General features: G+C 46.5%; 1 protein-coding gene across 1 annotated transcript in view; it reads right to left on the bottom strand.

Annotated features, from left to right (window-relative positions):
• LOC121002162 (maternal DNA replication licensing factor mcm3) overlaps positions 1-5348 on the bottom strand; it is a 62946-nt gene extending 57598 nt beyond the window's left edge. The window contains exons 1-2 of the mRNA XM_040433501.1: positions 5204-5348; positions 1563-1675 (exon numbers count right to left, since the gene is read on the bottom strand). Coding sequence (XP_040289435.1) covers positions 1563-1675; positions 5204-5284 — 194 coding nt within the window. The 5' untranslated portion in view covers positions 5285-5348. The remainder of the gene's footprint in view (positions 1-1562; positions 1676-5203) is intronic.
• Between the last annotated feature and the right edge of the window lie 15320 nt (positions 5349-20668).

The raw sequence follows: 20668 nt of genomic DNA, 5'->3' as shown, positions 1-20668 counted from the left end.
GAATGTTGTGGCCCTCACCAGGCCTCTAGCTTCCTCAAACAACTGATTAATGGGGGTGCCAGGAGTTGGACTCCCACCGATCTCATATTGATGACATATCCCAAGGATAGGCCATCATTATAAAATTCCTGGAAAAAAAACAAAAAACAAAAAACTTTAAGTTGACATACTGTGGACATCTGTTTAATATTTCATCCCTTGCAATGCCGAGGGTGAAGTCTGTGGCAAATCTGCAGTGCTTCTGTAATAAAATCCACAAGAAGATCCACATCATTTGGTCAGATCACTGCAGACTTTCTTCTGCGGAAAATTCAAAACCGACTTGCCGCAAGAGAACACACTTCAGCAAAAAGTAAAAAAAAAAAAAAAAAAAGGGTCGAAGTAGTACATGAAGCTCTTACAATGGCTGCATCAGTGAGGTCACCACTGGAGAGTGACTTAATTTAACTGATTCACAGCCTACTTCTGGTAAGCCCCTTTAAAGGGTTTCTACCACTTCGTTTTCACATAATTAGCTTTCAGACACTAGTGATCCGCTAGTGTCTGCTCTGCCAAACAATCCTAATATAATAGCTTTTGGTGCAGCCGTTTCGCTAAAAAAAGAACTTATATTGATATGCTAATGAGCCTCTTTGGTGCTATGGGGGCGTCATTAGCACCTAGAGGCTCGGTCTACCTTCACAAAATGCCGCCGCCCAGCGCGTCCCTCCAGCCCGCCCATCTCCTCCGGAATGCTATCCTCCGTGAGCCAGCGGACGAATTCTCGCGCATGTGCATCTGTATTCGGCGCATGCGCAGTGAATGTCTGACCGCTTTCTGCACAGACATCTCCACTGCGCCTGTTCCTCGGAGCACTATGACGTCATCGGCGCAGGCGCAGTGGAGATGTCTGAGCAGGGAAACGGCTGCACCAAAAGCTATTATATTAGGATTGTTTGGCAGAGCAGACACTAGTGGATCGCTAGTGTCTGAAAGCTAATTATGTGAAAACGAAGTGGTAGAAACCCTTTAAAAGGGGTTTCCTGAGATTTTTGTACTGATGCTCTCTCCTCAGGACAGGTCATCAGGTTCTGACTGACCAGGGTCCAACACCCAGGACCCCGCCAATCAGCTGTATGAGATGGCACCGGCACTCCTGTGAGCACTGCGGCCTCCCCTCAGCTTTTCCTAGGCCAGTGACTACACATTCAGTCACATTACATAGGCGCAGCTCAGTCCCATTGAAGTGAATGGGGCTGAGCTTGATACCAAGCACAGCCGCTATACAATGTACTGCACTGTGCTTGGCGAGCTGAGAGAAGGCTACGGTGCTTCTGCTAGCGCCTCCTCAAACTGATCAGCGGGGGTCCCAGGTGTCAGACCTCCACCGATCAGATACTGATGACTGAACTGGAGGAAAGGTCATCAGTGTAAAAATCTCAGAAAACCTCTTTAAATAACTGCAAGATCAACCTAAAATACTGTTTATAGAGGCAGCCTAACAGACAGATTGGGCCTACAATGGAAAAGCTTACGTGTAAACAATTGAAAGCTGCATAAATATTGCATACATAAATACTTACATATTAGCTCGGCGCTCATTCTTACGCCTCAGGTCATTCAGGTTGACAATTAAGCGATGCTCACTCGCACCGATCATGTCCCTTACTTTTCCATGGTAAACACCTTGATCTTGCTGCAAGCACAATAGCCAAGAAGGATTATTCTTAAGCTTGTAAATTACCTATATACATATATACACACACACTGTATTTTTCACCCTATAAGATGCACTTTACCACCCCACTGCTTCTTATGGGACGAATACTAATGAGCGCTTCCATAATGGTACCAGAGGATGGGGAAGCGGTGACTGCAGCGCTCCCCGGGCTCTATACTCACCGCTTCCTGGTCCTCTGCTGTCGGCTGTGCACAGCGTGAAGGTACTCTGTGTCCTCTCGCTGTACATGTCGGGTCAGAGCACAACCGATGGCAGGAAGAACATTGGAGGTGAGCGGCGGTGTTCGAAGCAGGAGAGGTAAGTGGGTAAGATTAAAGGGCTTCTGTCACCCCACTAAAGTGATTTTTTTTTTTTTTGGGGCTAGTTAAATTAGTTATATTGCGATCTATGAAAATATAATGGTGTTACTTACTTTGATCCAGCAGTTTCTTCCAAAAACGAAGTTTTATAATATGTAAATTCGGTCTCTACCAGCAAGTAGGGCGTCTACTTGCTGGTAGCTGCTGCAGAAAACCGCCCCCTCATCGTGTTGATTGACAGGGCCAGCCGGGATCTCCTCCTCCGGCCAGCCCTGTCGGCATTTCAAAAATCGCGCGCCTGCGTTCATTCGGCGCAGGCGCTCTGAGATGAGGAGGCTCGCCTCCTCAGCACTCCCTCAGTGCGCCTGCGCCGATGACATCACCGAAATAGAAGAAGTCATCGGCGCAGGCGCACTGAGGGAGTGCTGAGGAGACGAGCCTCCTCATCTCAGAGCGCCTGCGCCAAATGAACACAGGCGTGCGATTTTTTAAATTACTGACCGGGCCGGCCGGAGGAGGAGGAGATCCCGGCTGGCCCTGTCAATCAACATGACGAGGGGGCGGTTTTCTGCAGCTGCTACCAGCAAGTAGACGCCCTACTTGCTGGTAGAGACCGAATTTACATATTATAAAACTTCGTTTTTGGAAGAAACTGCTGGATCAAAGTAAGTAACACCATTATATTTTCATAGATATAACTAATATAACTAATTTAACTAGCCCAAAAAAAAAAAAAACACTTTAGTGGGGTGACAGAAGCCCTTTAATTAAATTGGGACCAAATTCTACAAAAGGTGTGGAAAGTGTCTAAACCTGTGATCTCTAATGTTTGCAGGTGTCATATCATGAAATGGCACCACACTTATCAGTAAAACTGTGACTTTAGTATCAAGTTCTGGTAATAATCTCATATGCTGATGGCACCAGTGCAAGAGTCTTGGAAAACCCCTTTAAGATCCGTTCACACAAGACAAAAGGTGAACAAAGCTTACCACTGGTCTCAGAAAATGAACCAGAACATTCACCAGAATGACTCTGCTATATGCTGTGACAAGAGTTTTATCAGCTTCCTAGTTAACAGTGGTCTCCCCCGAGCCTGTGAAACCTTCTCATACTGTACGCCATGTCTGATGTACGAGTAGCATTCAGTAACCACATGTGAGCTAAAGTAATATTACACCCCACGGAAGCTGCAATCACAAGTTGCATGAAATTTCTGCAGAATTCAAACTCACAAGCCCTTGAAGCATCTGCGGCTGTCAAGTTGGATTCAGCCATTACTTCATTTTTAGATGATCGAATGATACACAATTTGGTCACCACGATAGTTGTCACAGTTACCACCACCTGTCAAGCACATGTACGAGATATCTACAGGTCATGCCATGAATGTCCGTTAGGATTGGTTGCCACCTCTGGGTCCATCACGTCCATAACCATGGTGAGGTGGCTGCAGGACGCCACATCCGGGTGGGGAATAGATTGAGAGGTGACCGCACATGTTCACGGCACTATCTATTCACTTCTATGGGAATCAAAGAAAACACCCAAGCATGAGGTGGGACTTGCATCCATCATTAAAGGGATTCCATCACCTCTTTTTACCCTATAGAGATGCGAACATGCACGGCTAGATCGCCGCTATCATGTCCGCAATATACCTGTCCCACATCTCTCAGTGGTTTTATTGAGTGTAAAAAATGATTATATATGTAAATCAGCCTGGTAAGGAGCCCAAGGGGCTGTACTAGCAGTTCTGGAGCCCAGCCATGCCCCCCTGTATCCAGGAATCTCCTCCTTGCTCACAAAGTCAGAGCGCCGTAATCTCGCGGCCAGCAAGCTCGCGCATGCGCAGTTCCTTCCCTGAGGCTGATGCCGGCACATGTGTGGTGTGGGATAGGCTGGAGATTTCATGGGGTCTTCCAGGCGCAGAACACTTATGACCTATCCTCAGGATAGCTCATCAATATCTGACCAGTGGGGGTCTAACACCCAGCACCCCACACTGATCAGCTGTTTGAAGAGCCCATGGAGCTCCGATGAGTACTGTAGCCTCCCTACGGCTTACCAAGCACAGCGCCATCCATTGTAAAGAGGCTGTGCCTAGTATTGCAGCCCAAGGCCTGCTTCACACTTGCGTTGTTAATTCTAGTATTGAGATCCAGCAGAGGATCTCAATACTGGAGTTAAACGGATCCGTTTTGGTTTTGCACATTAGGATGTGGTTGTGTGAAATAAAAAAACAAACAAAAAAAAAAGGGTCACTAAATACATTAAAAGTCAATGGGTGATGGATCGGGTTTTTCAGGCTCCAAAAAAATAAATAAAAAAAATCTGATCATTGACTTGACATTGTTTTCAGTGACTGATCCGTTTTTATGACCGGACAAAACCACAGCTTGCAGCGGTTTTAGGTCCGGTCACAAAACGGAAAGCTGATGGAACAGACCAAACGTTTTTTTTGGGGTTTTTTTTTCAAATATTGAGATCCTCTGCCAGATCTCAATACCAGAAAACAGCAACGCAAGTGTGAAAGTAGCCTAAGCCCATTACCTTGAATGGAAAGGAGCTGCACACATACAGGTGACCGGTGTGCTGGGAGTCACACCCCGGCGATTAGAGAAACATGGCTGTTTTCTTCCAAAAGCAGCACTACATTAGTCCACAGGTCGTGTGTGGTATTGCAGCTCAGACCAGACACAACCTATGGACTGAGAGGTGCTGTTTCTCGAAGAAAGCCACCATGTTTTTTCTAATCCTTAACAACCCCTTTAATGACCTATCCCGAGGACAGGCCATACTAGCATTAAATAGAAACGTATGTATATTTCCTAATTTACATACTAAACTCCTAGAAAGATACAGCCAAGAAGCCTCTGTAAGGGAGCATTCATGTAGAAATACATCTCTGCCTCATAGCCTAATGCCATTCAGGAGCCTGGGAAAGCAGTATGATAACGTGCACGTACTGAAGGCATACACAGCCAGTCCAGTCAGTACATGTCTATCCTGGAGCTGAAAGCCATGCAGTAACGGTGCACAGCTCCCACACCGAGGCCTGCACGACACCAGACAGTACCAGCCCCGGCGCCCGCCGCCAGGTATCAGCAGCGTCTGCTAGATAATAGCATGCAGTCACCAGCAGGTGGCGCTGCCAAGTTCACTAAAGCTTAATGCCGCGCACATCATCATCCAGGAAGTCGAGGTACTCCCTCTGCGCCTCCCGCAGCTCGTGGTCCTCCACCGGCCCGCCCTGGAAATCCATCTTCTCCGCTGACCTCCCGCTTGCTCCGCCCCCTCCATTTAAAGTCGCGCCACCACGTGACTCTGCTGCTGCTGCTCCGCCCCCCGCACAGTGTGAAAGGTGAAATTACTTGAGCTCAGTGAGGCGCCGGTGTGAGCGCTGGGCCAGACTCAGGCCGCCATGTTGTTACCCTTCCTGAGGGGCTCATTGCCCTGTAGCGTTGTTATTTTAGGACTTAATTAAATTCAAGCATTTTGTCTCTTAAACTGCGCTCCTGGTGCTTAGACTTTTGCACTGTACACTCCAGGTGTGGTGAAACTAGGACTCCCAGCATGCACACTGGCTTGGCTGTTCTAAGATCAATCTTAGACGTGAATGGAGCATGCTGGGAGTTGTAGTTTCACCACAGCTGTAGGTAAGGTGTAATGCTGATGGCTTGTCCTAAGGGTAGATAATCAGTATCAGAAAACCCCTTTAATACTCCAGGTACTACTGAAAAATGTAATGCTGTGTGAACAAATCCTTAGTGCTCATTCACAAGAATGCGGCCCGAGTTTGCGGATCCGCAATACACGGGCACTGTTCCGTGTGCATTCCGCATCACGGATGCGGACCCATTCACTTTAATGGGTCCGGAGATACGGAACGGAGTGCTTCCGTGAGGTTCTGTTCCGCACTTACGTTCCGCAAAAAGATAGAACTTGCAGAACGGACGAATGCAGACCCATTCAAGTTGAATAGGTCTGGATTTTTCCCGGGGGTCGTACGGAGGTTGCCCGTGCATTGGGGACCACCTATGGCCGTGTGAATGAGCCCTTAGGGGTATATTACAGAATTGAATGGGATGTGATGAAATCCATGCACTGCTGCAGGTACAACTCCAAGCAGATGGAAAGAATGGATTTTTCACCAAAATGTCTGTGACAAATCAAATCTTTGTGCATGAAAGAGGGTTTTTTTTAACCCCTTCCTGATGCAGCGATTTTTCTGTTTTGTTTTTCGTTCCCAGCCTTCCCTGAGACGTAACTTTTTTTTTTCTGCTGTCATAGCTGTATGAGGGCTTTTTTTTTTTGCGGGACAAGTTGTACTTTTGTAATGCCACCATTTAATATTGCCTACATTGTAGTGGGAAGCAGGAAAAAAATTCCAAATGGGGTGGATTAAAAAAAAGAAAAAAAAATGCAATTCCACCACAGTTTTAGGGGTTTTGTTTTTACTATGCCATAAAACTGACTTTTGCTCTTCATTCTCCAAATCAGTACAATTATGGTAATACCACATATGTATAGTTTTTCTGTCATTTTAATATTGAAAAAAATATATAAAATCTGAAAAAAATTATTTTTTGTTGTCATCACTGTATTGTGACCCCATAACTTTTTTATAGTTAGGTCTGCAGAGATGAGTGGGGGCTCATTTTGTGCGGGACGATCTTTCATTGTTGCTAATACCATTTTGGGTGTGCATAACTTTTTCATCCATTTTTATTCCATTTTTTTATTAAGTAAATTGATGAAAAAACGTGGAAATTGGCCATTTACATTTTTTTTCCGTTACCCCATTCTCCATATGGGATAAGGTTTATTATGGCGACACATATCCTTTTTTGCAATCTGTTTTTATTTTCCGATTGTAGATTTTTTAATTCTATTTCCTGGACATGATTTGGGGGGGGAGGGGGCAGCTCTCTTGCCCGAGCTATTGTTCAAGATACACTTTACGGCAGTCACATGGTCCATAGACACAATGGTCAGGAGGGGACCGCATTGACTTCTATCGGAGAGATTTCTAGGCATGCTCTGTGACCTGTGCAGAGATCAGGAAGGAGTAGATAGGCTGTGATATCACCAATTGTGAATGGTGGATCTCTCTCTCTCTCTCTCTCTCTCTCTCTCTCTATCTCTATATATATATAGGCTGAAAACTGTCACAAACAACAGTAGTTTTGCTTTCACACTGCTGCAAATTGTTACATTGTATAGGCAGTGATTATATTTTGCTAATTTGTGCAATTATCTGACAATTTACTTGTTTTTTTGTAGAACTGTTTATAAGTAGAATTTTTTACTGTACTTTTAAGCCTTTATTTTTATGGTGTACAGCAGCCTGAACTTCACATCTTTACCACATGGTGGTGCTATATAGCACCAATTTACAAACATTTTCATAAGGGACTAGTTAATTTCTAAACCTAGTCATTTCATATATTTTACCACCAGGTGGCAGGATCTTACCTGAACTTGTTTCCCTAAGGCCCCTTTCACACGGGCGTTGCGGGAACACGCGAGTGCAAAACATTGTAATGCGTTTTGCACTCGCGTGAGAAAAATTGCGCATGTTTGGTACCCAAACCCGAACTTCTTCACAGAAGTTCGGGCTTGGGATCGGTGTTCTGTAGATTGTATTATTTCCCCTTATAACATGGTTATAAGGGAAAATAATAGCATTCTGAATACAGAATGCATAGTAAAATAGCGCTGGAGGGGTTAAAAAAAAATATAATAATTTAACTCACCTTAGTCCACTTGATCGCGCTGCCCGGCTTCTCGTCTGTCTCCTTTGTTGAACAGGACCTGTGGTGACGTCACTCCGGTCATCACATGATCTATCACCATGGTAAAATCCCGATTGTCTCCTAGAGACCGTGCGTGAAAATCGCACCGCATCCGCACTTGCTTGTGGATGCTTGCGATTTTCACGCAACCCCATTCATTTCTATGGGGCCTGCGTTACGTGAAAAACGCACGAAGAGGAGCATGCTGTGATTTTCACGCAACGCACAAGTGATGCGTGAAAATCACCGCTCATATGAACAGCCCCATAGAAATTAATGGGTCGGGATTCAGTGCGGGTGCAATGCGTTCAACTCACGCATCGCATCCGCGCGGAATACTCGCCCGTGTGAAAGGGGCCTAAAGCCTTTTTTACACATCAGTGTTTGAATCTCGGTTATTGTGACCCAAAATCAAGTGTGGGCCAGAAACACAGTAACAATCTTTCTATTATACCTTATCTCTGTGTAGTCTCCACTCCTGGTTTTAGATCACAAAGGGCTTGTTCACACGAATCTAGTCCGCAAATTGCAGATCCACAAAACATGGATGCCGCCCATGTGCCTCACACAATTTGCGGAACGGACGGCCCTTTATAGAAATGGCTATTCTTTTCCGCAAAACGGACAAGAATAGGACATGACATAATTTTTGCGGGGCCACAGATGCGGACAGCACACGGAGTGCTTTCCGCATCTTTTGCAGCCCAATTGAAGTGAATGGGTCCGCACCCGAACTGCAAAAAATGTGGCTCGCATGCGGAACCGAACCACCGTCGTGTAAATGAGGCCTAAGGCCTCATGCACACGACCGTTGTTGGGTTCCGTGTCCGTTGTTCCGTTTTCCGTGATTTTCTGCAAACCCATTGACTTTCAATGGGTCCGTTGAAAACTCGGAAAATGCACCGTTTGTCATCCGCGTCCGTGATCCGTGTTTCCAGTCCGTCAAAAAAATATGACCTGTCCTATTTTTTTCACGGACAACGGTTCGCGGACCTATTCAAGTCAATGGGTCCGTGAAAAAACACGGAGGCACACAAGATTGTCATCTGCGTCTGTGATCCGTGTCCGTTTTTTTCCTATCATTTTCAAGGCAAACTTGACTTAGATTTTTTTTTCACTTTTCATGTCTGGTGATCCTCCAAAAATCAAGGTGAATCACCATGGTAAAAGATCATGTGACGTACCATGTGATGACCGGAGTGACGTCATCAAAGGTCCTTGACCTATAATTAATGCTCACCACAGGTCCTATTCAGTAAAGGGGACAGAAGGAGATGCCGGCATCACGAACAAGTGGACTAAGGTGAGTTAAATTATTTTTTTATTTTTTTTAACCCCTCCAGCGCTGTTTTACTATGCATTCAGTATTCAGAATGCTATTATTTTCCCTTATAACCATGTTATAAGGGAAAATAATACAATCTACAGAACACCAATCCCAAGCCCGAACTTCTGTGAAGAAGTTCGGGTTTGGGTACCAAACATGTGCTATTTTTCTCACGCGAGTGCAAAATGCATTACAATGTTTTGCACTCGCGCGGAAAAATCGCGGGTGTTCCCGCAACGCACCCGCACATTTTCCCGCAACGCCCGTGTGAAAGAGGCCTTAGGCCTCATGTACACGACCGTATTTTTTCACGGTCCGCAAAACGGGGTTCCATTGGTCCGTGATCCGTGACAGTTTTTTCATCCGTGGGTCTTCCTTGATTTTTGGAGGATCCACGGACATGAAAAAAAAGTCGTTTTGGTGTCCGCCTGGCCGTGCGGAGCCAAACGGATCCGTCCTGAATTACAATGCAAGTCAATAGGGACGGATCCGTTTGACGTTGACACAATATGGTGCAATTTCAAACGGATCCGTCCCCCATTGACTTTCAATGTAAAGTCAGGAGTTAATATACCATAGGATCGGAGTTTTCTCCAATCCGATGGTATATTTTAACTTGAAGCGTCCCCATCACCATGGGAACGCCTCTATGTTAGAATATACTGTCGGATATGAGTTAGATCGTGAAACTCATATCCGACAGTATATTCTAACACAGAGGCGTTCCCATAGTGATGGGGACGCTTCTAGTTAGAATATACTACGAACTGTGTACATGACTGCCCCCTGCTGCCTGGCAGCACCCGATCTCTTACAGGGGGCTGTGATCCGCACAATTAACCTGAGGTTCATAGCCCCCTGTAAGAGATCAGGGGCTGCCAGGCAGCAGGGGGCAGACCCCCCTCCCTCCCCAGTTTGAATATCATTGGTGGCCAGTGTGCGGCCCCCGGCCCCCCCTCCCTCCCTCTATTGTATTATCATTGGTGGCCAGTGTGCCGCCTCCCCCGGCCCCCCCTCCCTCCCTCTATTGTATTATCATTGGTGGCCAGTGTGCCGCCTCCCCCGGCCCCCCTCCCTCCCTCTATTGCAATATCATTGGTGGCCAGTGTGTGGCCCCGGCCCCCCCTCCCTCCCTCTATTGTATTATCATTGGTGGCCAGTGTGCGGCCCCCCCCCCAATCATTGGTGGCAGCGGAGAGTTCCGATCGGAGTCCCAGTTTAATCGCTGGGGCTCCGATCGGTAACCATGGCAACCAGGACGCTACTGCAGGCCCAGTTGCCATGGTTACTTAGCAATATTACAATATTAGAAGCATCATACTTACCTGCTGCGCTGTCTGTGCCCGGCCGGGAGCTCCTCCTACTGGTAAGTGACAGGTCTGTGCGGCGCATTGCTTAAAGGGAACCTGTCACCGGAATTTTGGGTATAGAGCTGAGGCCATGGGTTGCTAGATGGCCGCTAGCACATCTGCAATACCCAGTCCCCATAGCTCTGTGTGATTTTATTGTGTAAAAAAAAAAATAATTTGACACATATGCAAATTAACATAAAAGAGTCATATCTTACTTGTGTGACCAGAGAAGAGTCATATTTTCAAGCTCTGACTCATCTCAGGTTAATTTGCATATGTATCAAATCGGTTTTTATACACAATAAAAGCACACAGAGCTATGGGGACTGGGTATTGCGGATGTGCTAGCGGCCATCTAGCATCCCATGTCCTCAGCTCTATACACAAAATCCAGGTGACAGGTTCCCTTTAATGATCTGTCACTTACCAGTAGGAGGAGCTCCCGGCCGGTCACAGACAGCGCAGCAGGTAAGTATGATGCTTCTAATATTGTAATATTGCTAAGTAACCATGGCAACCAGGCCTGCAGTAGCGTCCTGGTTGCCATGGTTACCGATCGGAGCCCCAGAGCGATTAAACTGGGACTCCGATCGGAACTCAGCCCCTGCTCTCTTATAGGGGGCTATGATATGCACAATTAACCCCACAGGTGCAGCACCTGAGAGGTTAATTGTGCGGATCACAGCCCCCTGTAAGAGATCGGGTGCTGCCAGGCAGCAGGTGGCAGTCATGTACACAGTTCGTAGTATATTCTAACTAGAAGCGTCCCCATCACTATGGGAACGCCTCTGTGTTAGAATATACTGCCGGATATGAGTTTTCACGAAGTGAAAACTCATCTCTGAAAAAGCTTTTATGCAGAAGGATCTTCGGATCCATCTGTATGAAAGTAACCTACGGACGCGGATGCCAATCTTGTGTGCATCCGTGTTCTTTCACGGACCCATTGACTTGAATGGGTCCGTGAACCGTTGTCCGTCAAAAAAATAGGACAGGTCATATTTTTTTGACGGACAGGATACATGGATCACGGTCTTGGCTGCAAAACGGTGCATTTTCCGATTTTTCCACAGACCCATTGAAAGTCAATGGGTCCGCGAAAAAAAAACGGAAAATGGCACAACGGCCACGGATGCACACAACGGTTGTGTGCATGAGGCCTAACACTGATAAAAATCACTGACCAAACACTGACTGTGTGAATATGGTCTAATTCTGAAACACAGTGGTCCAGATTTACTAATCATAAAGATGACAGAGGTTTTAGACAGTCTGTCTAGCCACCTCCGGACCGCCTAACGCAGGATCGCGTTCCGGAGGCGGTAGTCTCAGGCAGAGTCACGCATATACGCATCATCTCGCGAGACGCGAGATTACGCTCACAGCCGGCCCGCGCATGCGCATCGCGGGCCGGCAAAAGTTACAGGACAAGTTCGTCATCAGCCTGCCAGCCAATGATCGTCGCTGGCAGGCTGATGATTTTCAAAAAATCTAATCAGAAGCCATCTAACACCTTATATTTATAAATATAAGGTGTTAAATGGCTTCTCTGCTCCTCTGCTGGTCCTTTTCGTCGGTTGGTCCCAGCAGAGGAGCACAGATCACAGTGAGTACACACCACTACCACACATAGCCCCAGATCACCCCCCCCATCACCCCAATTAACCCCTTAAACGCCCCTGTCAATCACCTAGTGAAAGGGAAAAAAGTGATCAGTGTAAACTGTCACATTTTTTTCCCACTGGTATTGACTGTTAGGTTTTAGGATAGTTTAGGCCCCTTGGTTAGGTAGTTAGCGATCGTTTAGCGCCCAGCCCACCGCACCGCAGTCACTTATTCGCTGATTAGCGTATCGCTAATCAGCATTTGTACTTTTATAGTATCTGTAAGTGATCAGAACTGATCACAGTCAGATCTATAATAGTATTAGTGTTACCTTAGTTCGCCCTCCACCCAAAACGCAGTGTTTGCCCGATCAGGCCTGATCGGTCGCCCACACGTGCGTTCACCCACGCCCGCCCCGCCGCAGTGGCAAATTTTTTTATATTTTTTGATCACTGCACAATCACTTCACAAGCGCTGCGGCGATAAAAAAAAATCAGTTTTGATATTTTTTATCAATCGCAGCGGCTTCCGGTACTTCGCTAGCCTCCCATTTGTAAGACAGGCTTGCTTTTTTTCTTGGGTAGTCTCAGGGAATACCCCTAAATTTAGTTGACCAAATGGCAAACAAGGGGTATTCTTCTGAAGAGGCCTACAGGATTCTGACCCAGTCGGATAAGGAATGGGAACCCTCATCTGACGAATCTAGCGGGTCAGAATATGAACCTGTAGAAAGCAGTGGCAGTCTGACCCAAAGTTCGGACGAGGAGGTTGAGGTCCCTGATACCACCAGGCGTACCCGGCCCCGTGTTGCTAGATCACAGGTTGCGCAGGATCCGCTTCAAGTGCAGCAGAGTGGGGCTGGCGCTGTCGGATTACGTGGTGAGGCATACACCAGCAGCGCAGCCCATCCTGGACCTAGTACCAGCACTGCCGTACAACATGGTGAAGTAGTTACCCCGTCGCAGCCACCGCACAGACAGGCCCGTAGAGCCCCTAGAGTCCCTGAGGTGCTGGCAAACCCTGATTGGCAGCCCCCAACTTCAGCCGCACCTGTAGTTCTCCCTTTCACTGCCCAGTCTGGAGTTCGGGTTCAGACAGCTCAGATCGGTTCGGCACTGGGATTTTTTGAGCTGTTCTTGACTGCGGAGCTCTTGGACTTAGTCGTGGCAGAAACAAATCGGTATGCCACTCAATTTATAGCCGCCAACCCGGGAAGCTATTATGCCCAGTTTTTCCGGTGGAAACCCGTCCAAGTTTCCGAATTAAAAAAATTTCTGGGCCTTCTCCTCAACATGGGTGTAACCAAAAAGCATGAATTGCGGTCATATTGGTCCATGAACCCAATTCATCACATGCCCATGTTCTCTGCTGCCATGTCCAGGACACGATTTGAGACCATCCTGCGTTTCCTGCACTTTAGCGACAACAGCACCTCTCGTCCCAGAGGCCACCCAGCTTTTGACCGGCTCCACAAAATTCGGCCCCTCATAGACCACTTCAACACCAAATTTGCAGATTTGTATACCCCTGAGCAAAACATCTGCGTAGACGAGTCCCTTATACATTTTACCGGGCGCCTTGGCTTCAAACAATACATCCCAAGCAAGCGCGCCCGGTATGGGGTCAAATTGTATAAGCTCTGTGAAAGGGCCACAGGCTATACCCACAAATTTCGGATCTATGAGGGTAAAGATCAGACCCTGGAGCCGGTCGGTTGCCCTGACTACCTGTGGAGCAGTGGGAAGACAGTCTGGGACTTGGTGTCACCCTTATTTGGCAAGGGGTACCATCTTTATGTGGACAATTTCTACACAAGTGTGCCCCTCTTCAGGCATTTGTTCCTAGAACAGATTGGCTGCTGTGGCACTGCGCGACCTAGTCGCCGGGGCTTCCCCCAACGGCTCGTTACCACCCGTCTTGCAAGGGGGGAGAGGGCTGCCTTGTGTAACGAAGAACTGCTCGCGGTGAAATGGAGAGACAAGCGTGACGTTTATATGCTCTCCTCCATTCACGCAGACACGACAATACAAATAGAACGGGCAACCAGTGTCATTGAAAAGCCCCTCTCGGTCTACGACTATAATTCGCTCATGGGAGGGGTGGACTTCAATGACCAGATGTTGGCTCCTTATTTAGTTTCCCGACGCACCAGTTGCTGGTATAAGAAGGTGTCTGTATATTTATTTCAATTGGCTGCCTATAATAGTTTTGTTCTCTACAGTAAGGCTGGGAGAACAGGATCCTTCCTCAAATTTCAGGAAGAGATCATCGAGAACCTCCTGTATCCAGGAGGTTCCGTGGCCCCATCCACCAGTGTAGTGAGCCGTCTACACGAGCGACATTTCCCCAGTGTCGTTTCTGGTACCTCAACCCAAGCGCCACCCCGAAAAAGATGTGTCTGTAGCAGGAGTGGAATAAGGCGTGACACCCGCTATTTCTGTCCTGACTGTCCTGACCACCCTGCCCTATGCTTTGGGGAGTGTTTCCGGAAGTACCACACACAGGTACACTTAGCATCTCAAAGGACAGGCACACAGGGCTATTAGGGCCCTTTCACTCACAGCTGCTGCAAACCTCTCCTTTCACCTGGGACAAAGTGCATAATGTACTTCGCCACATCTTTGGGCGATTTGCGCTTTGCACATTGTCCCATGGGGAAGGAGAGGTTTGTCCTATAAAAGTAAAAAAAAAAAATCACCGGTAAGCAAAAAAGTTAACGTTCTGTTCAAAAAGTTAAATAAAGTTTATATGTTCCGTTCAAATGTTATTATAAAGTTAATAAATTTATTGCGTTGTGGCCTGTTTTTTTTCTTTTTTGTTTTGTTTTTTTTACCTTCTAGGTGGACCAACCGATGAACCAGCTGCAGCACTGATGTGCATTCTGACAGAAGCATTGCGCTGCTGTCAGATTACACAAAAGTCGGTGTATGCGGCGCTGCAAGACGAGATTTCTCCTCTGCAGTAAAAGATACGTTTGCCGAGGCATATGAGCTGAGGGGCGCGGTGTTCATATGCTTTGGCAAACACTTTGTATATAAAATAAAAAATAAAAAAATCCCGGCAATGATTTATTCATCCACATCGATTGATGTGAATGGAGAAATCGGGTTTGCCAGGGCATACGGGCCAAGTGGGTTTGGATGTTGGGCGGAGCTCCTATGTCCTGACAGACGCCTTTCCCCTCCTTTTTTTTTTTGGGCAGAAATTTTTTTATCCACATTGATCAATGCGAATGAAGAAATCTGTGCCGTTCATTTTTACTTTCAGAGGCTGAACGGAAAAAAAAAATATCATACACTGTATGCTCAATATAAGGCCTCATGCACACAACCGTTGTTCCGTTTTCCATGATTTTCTGCGGACCCATTGACTTTCAATGCGTCCGTTGAAAACTCGGAAAATGCACCGTTGTTCATCCGCGGCCGTGATTCGTGTTTCCTGTCCGTCCAAAAAATATGACCTGTCCTATTTTTTTGACGGACAGCAGTTCACGGACCCATTCAAGTCAATGGGTCCGTGAAAAAACACGGATGCAAACAAGATTGGCATCCGTGATCCGTGGCCATTGGCAACTTTCACACAGACGGATCCGCAGATCCGTCTAAATAAAAGCTTTTTCAGATATGAGTTTTCACTTCGTGAAAACTCATATCTGACAGTATATTCTAACACAGAGGCGTTCCCATAGTGATGGGGACGCTTCAAGTTAGAATATACTGAGAACTGTGTACATGACTGCCCCCTGCTGCCTGGCAGCACCTGATCTTTTACAGGGGGCTGTGATCCGCACAATTAACCCCTCAGGTGCCGCACCTAAAGGGTTAATTGTGCGTATCATAGCCCCCTGTAAGAGATCAGGTGCTGCCAGGCAGGAGGGGGCAGACCCCCTCCCTCCCCAATATTATATTTATTGGTGGCCAGTGCGGCCTCCCCCCCCCAGTTAAAATCACATTTCGAATCCCCCATCATTGGTGGCCAGTGCGGCCTCACATCTCCCCCCCCCTTGTTAAAATCACGTTCCGAATCCCCCATCATTGGTGGCCAGTGCGGCCTCACATCTCCCCCCCCCCCCAGGTAAAATCACGTTCCGAATCCCCCATCATTGGTGGCCAGAGCGGTCTCACCTCTCCCCCCTTGATAAAATCACGTTCCGAATCCCCCATCATTGGTGGCCAGTGCGGCTTTACCTCCCCCCCCCCCTTGTTAAAATCACGTTCCGAATCCCCCATCATTGGTGGCCAGTTTGGCCTCACCTCTCCCCCCCCCCAGTTAAAATCACGTTCCCCCATCATTGGTGGCAGTGGAGAGTTCCGATCGGAGTCCCAGTTTAATCGCTGGGGCTCCGATTGGTAACCATGGCAACCAGGACGCTACTGCAGTCCTGGTTGCCATGGTTACTTAGCAATTTTTAGAAGCATTATACTTACCTGCGAGCTGCGATGTCTGTGACCGGCCGGGCACTCCTCCTACTGGTAAGTGACAGGTCTGTGCTATAGGCAATGCCCAGGTGCTCTTTGGAATGTGGGCCCCTTTGCCCACCTAGGCTGCAAAAAAGTGACAACACATGTGGTATCGCCGTACTCAGGAGAAGTTGGGCAATGTGTTTTGGGGTGTCATTTTACATATACCCATGCTGGGTGAGATAAATATCTCGGTCAAATGCCAACTTTGTATATAAAAATGGGAAAAGTTGTCTTTTTGCCGAGATATTTCTCTCACCCAGTATGAGTATATGTAAAAAGACACCCCAAAACACATTCCCAACTTCTCCTGAGTACAGCGATACCACATGTGTGACACTTTTTTGCAGCCTAGGTGGGCAAAGGGGCCCACATTCCAAAGAGCACCTTTAGGATTTCACAGGGCATTTTTTACACATTTTGATTTCAAACTACTTCTCACGCATTAGGGCCCCTAAAATGCCAGGGCAGTATAACTACCCCACAAGTGACCCCATTTTGGAAAGAAGACACACCCAGGTATTTCGTGATGGGCATAGTGAGTTCATGGAAATTTTTATTTTTTGTCACAAGTTAGTGGAATTGTGACAAGGAAAAAAAAAATCATCATTTTCCGCTAACTTGTGACAAAAAATAAAAAGTTCTATGAACTCACTATGCCCATCAGCGAATACCTTAGGGTGTCTACTTTCCGAAATGGGGTCATTTGTGGGGTTTTCCTACTGTCTGGGCATTGTAGAACCTCAGGAAACATGACAGGTGCTCAGAAAGTCAGAGCTGCTTCAAAAAGCGAAAATTCACATTTTTGTACCATAGTTTGTAAACGCTATAACTTTTACCCAAACCATTTTTTTTTTACCCAAACAATTATTTTTAATCAAAGACATATAGAACAGTAAATTTAGAAAAAAAATTATATATGGATGTTGTTTTTTTTGCAAAATTTTACAACTGAAAGTGAAAAATGACATTTTGTTGCAAAAAAAAATCGGTAAATTTCAATTAATAACAAAAAAAGTAAAAATGTCAGCAGCAATGAAATACCACCAAATGAAAGCTCTATTAGTGAGAAGAAAAGGAGGTAAAATTCATTTGGGTGGTAAGTTGCATGACCGAGCAATAAACCGCTAAATTTGTGGAGTGCCGATTTGTAAAAAAGGGCCTGGTCACTATGGGGGTATAAACCTGTGGTCCTTAAGTGGTTAAACCAAAAATACGTTGATTCAAAGTTTCACGGTGTCAACAAATCCCAAAAAAGTTGGGACAAGTAGCAATAAGAGGCTGGAAAAAGTAAATTTGAGCATAACAAAGAGCTGGAAGACCAATTAACACTAATTAGGTCAATTGGCAACATGATTGGGTATAAAAAGAGCTTCTCAGAGTGGCAGTGTCTCTCAGAAGCCAAGATGGGTAGAGGATAACCAATTCCCACAATGTTGCGCAGAAAGATAGTAGAGCAATATCAGAAAGGTGCTACCCAGCGAAAAATCGCAATGACTTTGCATCTATCATCATCTACTGTGCATAAAATCATCCGAAGATTCAGAGAATCTGGAACAATCTCTGTGTGTAAGGGTCAAGGCCGTAAAACCATACTAGATGCCCGTTATCTCCGGGCCCTTAAACGACACTGCACCACAAACAGGAATGCTACTGTAAAGGAAATCACAGAATGGGCTCAGGAATACCTCCAGAAACCATTGTCAGTAAACACAATCCACCGTGCCATCCGCCGTTGCCAGCTGAAACTCTACAGTGCAAAGAAGAAGCCATTTCTAAGCAAGATCCACAAGCTCAGGCGTTTTCACTGGGCCAGGGATCATTTAAAATGGAGTGTGGCAAAATGGAAGACTGTTCTGTGGTCAGACGAGTCACAATTCAAAGTTCTTTTTGGAAATCTGGGACGCCATGTCATCCGGACCAAAGAGGACAAGGACAACCCAAGTTGTTATCAACGCTCAGCTCAGAAGCCTGCATCTCTGATGGTATGGGGTTGCATGAGTGCGTGTGGCATGGGCAGCTTGCATGTCTGGAAAGGCACCATCAATGCAGAAAAATATATTCAGGTTCTAGAACAACATATGTTCCCATCCAGACGTCATCTCTTTCAGGGAAGACCCTGCATTTTTCAACAAGATAATGCCAGACCACATTCTGCATCAATCACAACATCATGGCTGCGTAGGAGAAGGATCCGGGTACTGAAATGGCCAGTCTGCAGTCCAGATCTTTCACCTATAGAGAACATTTGGCGCATCATAAAGAGGAAGGTGCAACAAAGAAGGCCCAAGACGATTGAACAGTTAGAGGCCTGTATTAGACAAGAATGGGAGAGCATTCCTATTTCTAAACTTGAGAAACTGGTCTCCTCGGTCCCCAGACGTCTGTTGAGTGTTGTAAGAAGAAGGGGAGATGCCACACAGTGGTGAAAATGGCCTTGTACCAACTTTTTGGGGATTTGTTGACACCATGAAATTCTGATTCAACATATTTTTCCCTTAAAATGGTACATTTTCTCAGTTTAAACTTTTGTTCCGTGATTTATGTTCTATTCTGAATAAAATATTAGAAGTTGGCACCTCCACATCATTGCATTCAGTTTTTCTTCACGATTTGTATAGTGTCCCAACTTTTTTGGAATCCGGTTTGTATCTATATGTACACATATAAAGTCTACTGGGATATTATACTTATATACATACCCACATACGCAACAATATAACTTAGCTTGCTCCTGAAATGCTGTTCATCCATGGGTGTTCAGGAAGAGAAGCCCCAGCCCCACTCCCAACTTTCACCTATATGTTCCTATGTCCCAGCCCCCCACCATAGACTCCACCCTGTGACCACCCAAATATCTTCCCCCATCTCTTGGACAAGAGAATGTTGTTCAACTGCTTTTACAATGCGCCCTTCCTGCCTTAGATATGCTAACAAGGGACACACTGCTACTGGCCATACTTGATGGGTGAATACCACTGGGTCCAATTATTAGGTATATTTGTGTGGTCATCAGGATGAGGTTCTGGCTGAAAGCCATATTTCCCTTAACAGGGTAACATAGCTTGTGGAAGTAGTGCCCACACCCCAATTGCTACTAGTGTTTTTTGCAAACCCAAAAAATGCTATTGTGTAGGTTGTTATTTATGAATGGACATTTAAGGCTACTTTCACACTTGCTGCAGGATGGATCCGACAGGCTGTTCACCCTGTCGGACCCGTCCTTCCGTTATTTCGCTGTGCCGCCGCTTCGTCCCCATTGACTATAATGGGGACGGGGGCGGAGTTCCGGCGCAGCACGGCAGTGCACGGCGAGAGCCGCCGGACTAAAAAGTCGGACATGCAGGACTTTTAGTCCGGCGGCCTCTCGCCGTGCACTGCCGTTCTGCGCCGGAGCTCCGCCCCGTCCCCAGTATAGTCAATGGGGGCGGCACGGCAAAATAGCGGAAGGGCGGATCCGACATGGTGAACAGCCTGTCGGATCCGTCCTGTCGCAAGTGTGAAAGTACCCTTAGAAACACGTGTCTTTAAAAGCATTAGATGAAACATGTATTGTATGTTCCCTTTTTGAAGCTGTTTACATTTTTTTTTTTTTTACTTCTACAGATTCCTTGCAACTGGGAACTCTTTTGCATCCCTGCATTTTTAGTTTCTTTTGAAAACCTCAACAATTTCTCGGATTGTGCGTCACACTTGCCATGTCATCTGGCAGCAACTCCGAGAGACGGTGATGCCACAGCCGAAGGTGGATGATTGGGTTCGGATTGCTGAGGGTTTCAATATTTCGGCCCAGTTTCCAAACTGCATTGGGGCAATGGATGGCAAGCACATCCAAGTGAAGAAGCCGCCACACTCAGGGACCCGTTTCTTCAATTATAAACAATATTTTTCTGTAGTGCTTATAGCTGTTGCTGACAGTAACTACCGGTTTATAATGGTTGATATCGGGTCCTATGGAAGCACTGCTGATGCTCGCATCTTTAGTGCTTCTAGAATGGGTGAGCGGCTTTGTGCCAACCAACTTGCCCTGCCTGAGTCCAGAAGACTGCCCGGATATGCAGGTCCGCCGGCTCCATTTGTCATTGTGGCGGATGAAGGGTTTGCATT

This window comes from Bufo bufo, chromosome 5, assembly GCF_905171765.1.
Source record: "Bufo bufo chromosome 5, aBufBuf1.1, whole genome shotgun sequence".
Lineage (NCBI taxonomy): Eukaryota > Metazoa > Chordata > Amphibia > Anura > Bufonidae > Bufo > Bufo bufo.
The sequence above is the reverse complement of the archived record's forward strand: the minus strand, read 5'-3'. Positions and strand labels throughout refer to the sequence as shown.